The 9,905-nt window shown below is 38.3% G+C and overlaps 1 protein-coding gene across 2 annotated transcripts; it reads left to right on the forward strand.

Moving 5' to 3' along the window:
• Positions 1-567: 567 nt before the first annotated feature.
• On the forward strand, positions 568-9,427 carry LOC115774751 (AFG3-like protein 1). 2 transcript variants are annotated; one of them, XM_030722152.1, is made up of 16 exons: positions 568-704; positions 1,667-1,757; positions 1,988-2,103; positions 2,520-2,669; positions 2,776-2,850; positions 3,427-3,551; positions 3,639-3,912; positions 4,043-4,180; positions 4,410-4,563; positions 4,659-4,766; positions 6,998-7,123; positions 7,279-7,389; positions 7,691-7,806; positions 7,911-8,111; positions 8,288-8,482; positions 8,683-9,427. In XM_030722152.1, the coding sequence occupies exons 1-16, from the start codon at positions 588-590 to the stop codon at positions 8,899-8,901; spliced, it is 2,316 nt and encodes a 771-aa protein (XP_030578012.1). In that variant the 5' UTR covers positions 568-587; the 3' UTR covers positions 8,902-9,427. The 2 variants fall into 2 exon arrangements, with proteins under 2 accessions (XP_030578012.1, XP_030578019.1); XM_030722159.1 differs by having other exon boundaries at positions 1,670-1,757.
• The last annotated feature ends 478 nt before the right edge of the window (positions 9,428-9,905 follow it).

Consider the following 9,905-nt stretch of genomic DNA (forward strand, 5'->3'; position numbering starts at 1 on the left):
GAAATCTCATGCATCCCTACACCTTTATCCAGTTTGCCCATTTAATAATCCATTCATGTATTTATATTAAGCAGTTTATTCATCTGTCGACAAGAGTATCTCCAAAATGCAATAACTTGATGATTGTACAACAGAATTTTTTGAATAGTTTTTGGTGTTCTAAAACGTCCTGTGCTAAGGCTGTAAAATTAGTAAATATATGAATTAAACAGGCCTAAAAATTGCCTTAAATTCCCACATGTAAAATTTTACTTACATGTAGTTAAAAAAAAAAACTCATACGCAGCAGTATATTTTATTTAAGTATTTGTTGTTTGGTTATTCAAATGTATTTGCCTCATGTTGTGGAAGTCAAAACCTCGTAGAAAATGGAAGTGGAAATACCTCTGTACAAGTCAGTGTTTAAAACGGAGGGTTAAAATCTTTTTTAAAAGTCTGTTTGGTATATTGATCGCAAAAACGTACTGAAAGAAGGATACCTGCAGCGTATGTAAGCGAAATCTCGCGAGATGGCTGTGATAGCCGGTAGGACGCACCGTGCCTCCGGTGCTTCTCATAATGGCTCTGCGGTAAGTCGGGTTGATAGGATGCGTCTCCTGTCACTGACTGCGGGATACTTTCGGAACCGACCGCTGACGGTTCGGCCGTTGAGCCGGGACCTTTGCTGTTCATCTACCTTTCACTGCTCCGTGGCTCTCACGTCGGTAGGTTATAAAATACTTTTATAGTTTTATATCAGATTGTGTACACTTCTAAAAATAGATGAAAAATCTTTTGTGAACACCTCCTTTGGTTAACAATGATTTGCGCCGTGATTGTGTTGAAAATTTTTCTGAATGCAGAAATAGCAGTCACCTCAAAAAAGCTGCAGCACTGTTTATCATTCCTACATTGTTTGTTCTCTCACGGTAGGCTATGTCCGTTCAGTTAATGGAAGTTTATAGATCAGTTTCCTCAGTTTCATAATACTCATTATGAAGGGGCTGCATCTTCAGGAGAGAGACCCTGTTTGTTCATCATTCAGCTTCCTTTAATACTTAAACTTTAGGTTAGTTTGCTCCCATTTTGCCCCCCGTTTTCCTTCAAATAAAACAACTGCTATTCAAAAATTAATTAATAGTATTTTTTTTTCTTCCTTTAGTCAAACATGTATGGTAAATATTCCTAAGTGGGTCAACATGTACATCTAAGCCAGTGTGGGTGTGAATTGTCCAGAGCCATAAACTGCAGCAATGTTTTTATTGTATGCATATTTTTATTGTATCTATGTATTATATGTTTGACATCTCAAAATAAATCACAATTTGAGCAGTCATATGGTAGCTAAAAGTGTATTTAGTCAAACCTTACTTAGATTTACTTAGGAATCAGCATTAAATATGTATAGATGGCAAATATGCAAGTAAATATTTGACCTTTACAGCAGCTGTTCAGCATCACTGTTATAATGTGCCTAGATCTTAATGGGATTTCAGTAATCCTTTAAAAAAATGTCAGTGAAACAACAACACAGTTTTTAATGTAAAAACTTAAATGCATGACTACCTCATAGTGCTGTCTATACCATGAGACTGGATCCTTTTTCTCATTTAGTTTATTTACATCATCTACATTTCTTTTCTACATGTCTTTTGCTGGCCCTGTCTTCTCTGCTAACCTGTATCAGAAGAAATCACTCATCCAAAGGAGATGCGGAGGTTTATATCAACACAGTTTCCCAGTCACTCGGTTACTTAGCTCAAGGAAACCACCAAAAGGTAGTCCAAATTTTAGTGCTGTTAACTTTTTTTAAATAAATCAAGTCAGTGTGAGGAACATACTTATTTACTTCTCTGTGTTTGTTGTTGTACTGTTTTGAATTTATTTATTTTTTTAACCCTAACTGTGAAGAAAGCATTGATGTCTTTATTCAAAGGAGCATTTGTAAGTCCTGTATTTCTCAGCTCTTCTGGAATGGACAGTTGTCAGTTGTCTCTTTGCTATCTAGATGGCAATATAAAAGAAGAGTCTCATGGAAGGGAAGGGCAGGACCCAAGTGGTGAGAGGGGCCAAAGTCATAGACGATGGAAAAGAAGGGAATCACACTGGTGGTCACGCTTTCAGGTGTGAGCAATGGCTGGAATTGTAGCAATAATTGTCTTGTCTTCAGGCAGTAAATAGTACAATATATTTACTAAAATGTTGCTTTATGGGACTTGTAAAGTAAAATATATTTTTAATTTTGTTCATTAGAGCAGGTATAAATTATATCCTTTTGTGAGCATCCTCAGGTCTTTACAAGTACACATGCTCATATTTTTGATTAGCACTGAAATTTAATGGATTATGATCAAAATTGTATATGTAAATGAATGATTATAGGCTCATTTATTAGGCTTTCAAATTTTTTAAAAACAGTCACACTACGGCCAGTATAATTCAGTGTCAGGGTGACCACAGTGCCTTGTTGGTTTCAGTGGAAATCAATCTTATAGAGTCGGTTGCTGTCCTCGCTCTCACAACATTTCTTTATCTTACAGGATGATTTTCCCTTTGATGATAAAACAGTTCAGAACCTGGCAGCCGGTGCAGCAGGCATGGCGTCAGCTTTCTTGTACTTTCACTTTAGAGAAACAGGGGTCCAGATCTCCTGGAAGGATTTTGTGCATCTCTACTTGAGCAGAGGCTTGGTGAGAGGCAGAGATTGTTTTCATTCTGGTGTCTTCCTAACACCTGTGTCTCCATGCTTGTGTTTGCAACCATGTGAACAAATGATTCCTTGTGCTCTCCTCCCAGGTGGGCCACGTAGAAGTTGTCAACAAACAGTACGTCAAAGTATTTCCTGCCCCTGGTGTGAACACGTCAGAAGTGGTTAGTTTCATTAAAATGCTGCATGCCCCAGTGTGTGGTCCCAGCGTCTAATGCAGAGTGAATTTAGTTTTACTGTTAAACTGGTGATGAGAATCAACTGAAATTTGCTTACATAAAATGATTAAAACGATTGTGTAAACAAACATGTTTCTTTTTCACACATGCTGCTTTCTGATTTGCTTTTGTTGCTAAAAAATACAAACAATATCTGAAATTCCAAGAGCATAAGTCTAAAAATACTCAACTCAGCAGTCAACATCTTTATATTTGGCACATAACTGCCTTGCTTTTAATTTTCTCACTGTTTTCCCTTAGCATTTGTTTTCTTTCTAAATAACCCTTCCTAACCTGAATCGGTTTATTTGCAGCAGGCATTTGACTGATTACAGCAGGAACAAATGTTATTCTAACAATGCCGTCTGTCTGTGAATAGTGTTGCTATTTTCTCTCCTCCCCTGCTTGATGAAGGTAGCGTGCCTCCCCTGAGGGGCTGCAGTCCACTTGCATACCGCAGCCAATCAACGTGCAGAAAAAGCAGATAACCATATATTACATGCTGTTGTCTTTATGTTTCAGAACTATTTGTGGTTCAATATTGGCAGTGCAGACTCATTTGAGCATAACCTTGAGCTGGCACAGCAGGAAATAGGTCTGGACTCCACCCAGAAAGTACCTGTACTCTACAGCAGTGAAAGTGATGGGTGAGAAAGTACAGCAGCTTCACTTTATTCATATCGAATTAGGTTATTTAGATCCATGGCTTAAATGAGGTTTTTCTCTTCCCATAGGACTTTGTTTTTTAGTGTTCTCCCAACCTTACTTGTGATTGGGTTTTTACTTTTTGCAACACGACGGGGACCAATGGTGGGAGGATTTGGTGGTAGGGGGAGAGGAAGCCCCTTCGGCATAAGTGAATCCAAAGCCAGGATAATTAAAAACAACATCAGTGTGGGTTTTAGTGATGTTGCAGGGTGTGAGGAGGCCAAACTTGATATCTTGGAGTTTATCAACTTTCTGAAGAGCCCACATCAGTACCATGACCTGGGTGCCAAGATCCCCAAGGTGTGTGATTTCTTGACAACAAATTAATTATTGTTTTTGAAATTCAGCATTGGGCCGAGCACCTCCTGAAGACAGAAAATGCATTAAATGCCACAGTAACATGTTATATAAGTAACTCCTTTGTTTTCAGGGTGCAGTGTTATGGGGTCCACCTGGAACTGGGAAGACTTTGCTAGCTAAGGCCACTGCAGGAGAGGCCAGCGTTCCTTTCATTACAGTCAACGGCTCGGAGTTCCAGGAAATGTTTGTTGGTGTGGGTCCAGCAAGGGTCAGTACCGCGCTGAATTATTTGACTCTCAGGGAATCTGAAAGCTAATTGATGGGCCACATGCATGTCATGCTCCAGTTTGGCCATATTATCTGCAAACACAGCAGTTCACTGAATTACTTGTTCTCCTGTAGGACAGTAAAAATATAAATACTTTATACTTTTGGATTTTTTGGCAATATCAAGTATTTGTCTAGTAATAAATGTATCTTTTCTGGTCTTTTATTAGATAAGAGATTTGTTTGCCACAGCTCGAAGAAATGCTCCTTGCATTCTTTTCATTGATGAGATTGATGCAATCGGCAGAAAAAGAGGCAAAGAAAACTTTGCTGATGAGGGTGAACGAGAGAACACCCTCAACCAGCTGCTTGTGGAAATGGATGGTGGGCAGTTCTGACTTTTCTTTCACCGTTTAAGCCTCTTACTCATTTCTGATGCCATTTCTTCACGAGTCCTCTAAATATTTTTGTCATTGCAGGATTCAACAGCAGCACTAACATAGTGGTTTTGGCTGCAACAAATCGGGCTGATATCCTGGATCCAGCTTTGGTGAGGCCTGGACGCTTTGATCGACATGTATACATAGGTAAGGTGTAAGTATCAATCTGAGGTCTGTGTACTTCTTCTGCAATCTGTTCTCTTGTTACATCTCAGTTACCTCTTATGCAGACTATAAATGTAAAATCATTATTTCCATGTTCGTTAAGATGCATTTCAAATTTCAGTTTATTTGGAGACTGTTGATGTCTGACCACAATGTCAACAAACTCACTTTTACTTTTGCTGTGAAGAAGTTTTTGTTCTTTCGGGCTTCTCTGTTTATCATTCCACATTAAAGCATGAATTTGTTACCTCAGTTCTCTACTCCTGCACACCAGAAACTATGCAACAAATGCAATTCACTGGCTCTGGTGTGCATGCAGGCCCAGCTCTAACATTGTTAGATTTCCCCTGCTTTAGATGAAGTGCTAAGTTTGACATTATTAAGACTCATATCTTGTACTTAACTGCATGTTTCTTCCTGCATGTTTATGTCATTAAAAGCATGTGTTGCATAATGTTTGCTTTTATCTTCGCTTAATTTGATATTTCCTGCCTGCTAAGATCTAATTTTCCTGACACCAGGACTACAGGGTGGGTGGCCAGACCAGTTTTCTCTGACAAAGAAAACAAGGTTATAATGAGAAAGCTGTTTTCCTATAAAGGAAGGATTAGATAACTGGAGGCCAACATGAGGGATGGGACATATTACTTCTCATTTCCCTGTTATTCTCTGTTCCCTTTCCTTCTGTCTGTGTATATTGTCTTATGTAAACAGATGACAGCAAGATGGCATTGCTTAAAAAAACATCACATTGCTAATTGGTTTAATGAGCAATTAGTTATGTAACTTGGTACATAAACAGGCCACAAGCCAAGTTTGGTCGCTGCTTCAGGACTCGATTGTATTGGATCTCTCCAGAGTTTCCAGACTACTCATATATTTAAAGGGCTTTCAGTGATAAAATAAATGAGACTGACTTTCTGGCTTTAACTGCAAATTAAAACACTTCTACCCTAGTAAGAGTTAACATTTCTGTACTGAAACATTCAAGGCAGTGCATTGCGGTTTAGAACTCTCTTTCAACTGACTGCAAACCTCTTAAAAAAAATTTCTACAAACAATTCTAATTTGGCTTTGTACAGCTGACAGGCTTTAGCTCCTTTTCATTCTGTTGTGGTTTGACTTGAACTATTTTTGCAGTTGCTAATTGTGCAGCTGCAATGCAGGAGAAGACAAAGTAACTGTCAACATCTGTTGAATAAGCTTTTGTAAGGTCTGTACAGTACATAGTACATTACATACAGTACATAGGTGCAACAGTTTATTGAAAAATGTGCAAATATACATGTAAATACAGTATATAAGGCAAAACAGAGTTTGTACAATTTTTAACAAGCTTGAAAGTCAATATTTGGTATGACCACCTTTAGTCTTCATCACAGTCTGAACTCTCTGAGGCAGCTTTCTTGTCATTTCTTTAAGCAGTCTTCAGGAACAGTTCTCCAGGCTTCTTGAAGGACAATTGGAGCTCTTCTTTGGATGTTGGCTGCCTTTTGTTCCGTTCTTATTCAAGATGATCCCACACTGCTTCTATAATGTTGATGTCCAGGTATAGTTTTAATGCATTGGCAATGTGTTTGGGATCATTGTCATGCTGAAAATGAATCTCTTTTCCAGTGGGTATTGCATGGTGAATCAAAATTTAATGGTGCCTTTCTGTATTCATAATTTTATGAATTTTGACAAGATTTCCAATGCCACTGACTTACATGCAGCCCCAAACCAGACAGAGTCCCCACCATGTTTTACAGATGTCAGACCTCTCTCCTGACCTCTTCCTTACATATCGATGACCACTGGAACCAAAACTTTGACATTTTGATCCATCACTCCTTAAAGAGCTTCTGGCACTGATTTTCAGTCCAGTTCTTGTGTAATCTAGCACACATCAACCTTTTCTCCCAGTTTCCCATCCTTAAGAATGGCTTCTTGACAGCCATCCTTCCACTGAGATCCTTTCTGATGAGGCTTTAGTGAACAGTAGATGGATCAACTGAAGGGCCAGATGTATGTCTCAGATCCTGTGTCAGGTCTTTGCTGGACATCCTGGAGACGTATTGCTTTGGATCACTTTAGAAGAGGCTCTTTGGAAGCAAAATATAAAGGAATTAGGGATCAAAACTTTTAAACAGTACTGTATATGTGACAGAATTTGAGGCAGTGATTTACTGATGAATTGTAAAGACCTTGGTCTTCTTTTCTGTTTTCTGCAGGTCCTCCAGATTTAAAAGGCAGGGCATCAGTCTTTAAGGTGCATTTAAGACCTCTAAAGTTGGACTCCAGTATAGATGTAGAGACTTTGGCCAGTAATCTTGCTGCTTTAACCCCAGAATTTACTGGTAAGAACAGGAGATGTGTGTTTGTGATCACTGAATCCACAACAAATCTGAAAAAAGAAAATCATGTAGTTTCTGCTTCTTCTGCTTTATATTGCAATTATATTGTAATTGCATCACAGTCTAACTTATTTATGACTTCTCCGTGTGTGTCTAAGGGGCTGACATTGCAAATGTGTGTAATGAGGCAGCTCTAATAGCTGCACGTCATCTCAGCCAGTGCATCAGTACTAATCACTTTGAGTGTGCAGTTGAAAGGGTTATTGGAGGTGAGTTAAACAGCACAATTATGCACTTCAGAATAAACCAAAATAAACTGATAGTAATTATGTGAACCTTTCCATAACTACTTTAATGTTTAGATAAATAGAATGACTATTGGTCAGTGGTTAAGTGCTGTCAGTTATAAAAGCAGTGGTCTCAAAGTTTTTCCTCAGGTAGTTAAAATTATTTTATGTTAATTCATTAACCTGACATTAATGTTATTATTTGAGCAATTTATTTTCAGGATGCTAATATAATTTTATCATTTTAGTTTGTAGTTTGGTAATATGTCCATCTTGCTCTCAGGTCTAGAGAAAAGGGCTCAGGTACTGCAGCTTCCAGAAAAGACGACTCTGGCATATCATGAAGCCGGGCATGCTGTCACTGGGTGGTTCCTTGAACATGCAGACCCACTTTTTAAGGTATTCATTGCATTTCCCGCTTTCTCTCTGCAGTCAAATTAGCATTTACCATACTAAGTATAGTGATTAGGTAATTATAGATTGATTATAATGTACTCCATCAGGTGTCACTTGTTCCTAGAGGGAAAGGTTTGGGCTACACGCAGTATCTTCCTAAGGAGCAGTACTTATTCACACAGGACCAGTTGTTTGACAGAATGTGCATGATGTTGGGTGGTCGAGTGGCTGAGCAGGTTTTCTTTTGTCAAATCACCACTGGGGCACAAGATGACCTCAGAAAAGTCACACAGTCTGCCTATGCACAGGTAATCGCCTCACTTCAGATCAAGCTTATCATAGAAATTCTGGTGTCACCAAACCAAAAAAAAAAAAACGCATAACCATGTGTGAGGTTAAAATGACTCTGAGAAACATTTAGGGTTTTTACTGACTACAAATTTCTGGTTCCTTCATACAGCAGCCATTTCTCTTCATATTTTAGGTTGTACACTTTGGAATGAATGGGGCAGTGGGTCAGGTTTCTTTTGACCTCTCTCAGTGGGGAAACCTCATAAGCGACAAACCCTTCAGTGAATCTACAGCCCAGCTTATAGACCGGGAAGTTCGCTCGCTCATAGATGCTGCCTTCCAACGAACACTTGAGCTCATAATCGACAAGAAGGAAGCTGTGGAGAAGGTGCGAACTTTTTTCACTTTGTAGTGAGTGTTTCAGAGACGGGTAAAGCAAAGCAGCACACTGGAGAGGATGATGCTGCAAGTGGTTTCTCATTTGTGCTTGACTCAAGTGAACATTTTTCAAACCTGTTATTTATTTGGAGTATGAAAAAATGTGTATTTTATTAACTAAAAAAAAAAATTGTTGGTTATATAATGCAGGTGGCAAAGCATCTTCTAGACAAAGAGATTCTAGACAGGGCTGACATGGTGGAACTGCTAGGACCTCGCCCCTTTCAAGAGAAGACCTCATATCAAGATTTTGTTGAAGGGTTGGGGAAACCTGAAGAAGACATTTCTTCACCTGAAGGGTTAACAGATTGGAAAAAGAACAGAGGAAATAGAAACCAAATGAAAAACAAATCAGCCCTTTACCTGTAGATTGTCCTCATGATTATTTCTCACATGCAGCACCATCTGGTCTGTTAGGACAAAAGATGTTGTGTTGTCCAGGTCTTTGTGCAATTTTTTCAATTGTAGTTTTTATGTGAAAGTGCACTTTGTTGCTGTACTTGCCTTATATATATATATATTTTTTTTTTTCCTCCACACTGTGGAATTCTCTAAGTGCAATAATGCTGAGAAAACTTACCATGAATAATTAGAATATCACATTATTAGAAGGGACTAAACCATCATCCTGCGTTAGCAACAGGGATCCTTGTGTTAAGTTTTATTCTGAGGATTGTATTTTCATATTTTTAAACATAGAGGCTTATATACGTGGTAGAAATTTCTACAAATACATATGTATATTTGTGAAAACTAAATGTATTTTCCCTCAGTGGGGAGACAGTGTTTTCTATTCTATTGTATTTTATGTCATATATTTAACATTTCAGATTATTTGATTGTATGAGTGTCTGTTTTATATTTCAGTCTTTCTGCAGGGTTTGTCTTCTGCTGATCTGGCCCTTTATCATAAAGGTAATTATTAGAAGTCAGTGTTTTGGTGTTTTGTCATTTTCTCGCTGCACATACAGTTCCAGCTGCCAGGGTAAGAGGCAGACTATTATACTTAGTATATATATACCGTACTAATTATTACTTGAAACTATGTCTTCCAATTTGACCAGAGTGGATACTTTTCACATTTTAGCCTGGATTCCCAGTAATGGTGAGCCAGCACCACATCGGTGCTGTAATAATAATCATTCAAATTCTTTGGACATCCAAGGATTGAAGGTATTTCATTAGTTTATGTTTGAACTTAAATAAATGAAAACTGGAGTTATAAAGTTTCAATGAGGAAGGCCATAATTGCATTACAAAAAAAAAAAAAACCTGCTGTCTGAGACTGGGTTTGGGGGTTGCCATAGTTTCCTTGCTATTTAGAGATCACACTGTCTGCAGTGAAAAGAACAGATCTGTAGACTTGTTTGTAA

Source organism: Archocentrus centrarchus, chromosome 3 (assembly GCF_007364275.1).
Source record: "Archocentrus centrarchus isolate MPI-CPG fArcCen1 chromosome 3, fArcCen1, whole genome shotgun sequence".
NCBI lineage: Eukaryota > Metazoa > Chordata > Actinopteri > Cichliformes > Cichlidae > Archocentrus > Archocentrus centrarchus.

Coding starts and splice junctions, on each gene's coding strand:
- LOC115774751 (XM_030722152.1), top strand. CDS start 588: ATGCGTCTCCTGTCACTGACTGCGGGATACTTTCGGAACCGACCGCTG. Junction 1,758..1,987: donor CTCAAGGAAACCACCAAAAG/GTAGTCCAAATT, acceptor TTTGCTATCTAG/ATGGCAATATAAAAGAAGAG. Junction 8,483..8,682: donor AGAAGGAAGCTGTGGAGAAG/GTGCGAACTTTT, acceptor TATATAATGCAG/GTGGCAAAGCATCTTCTAGA.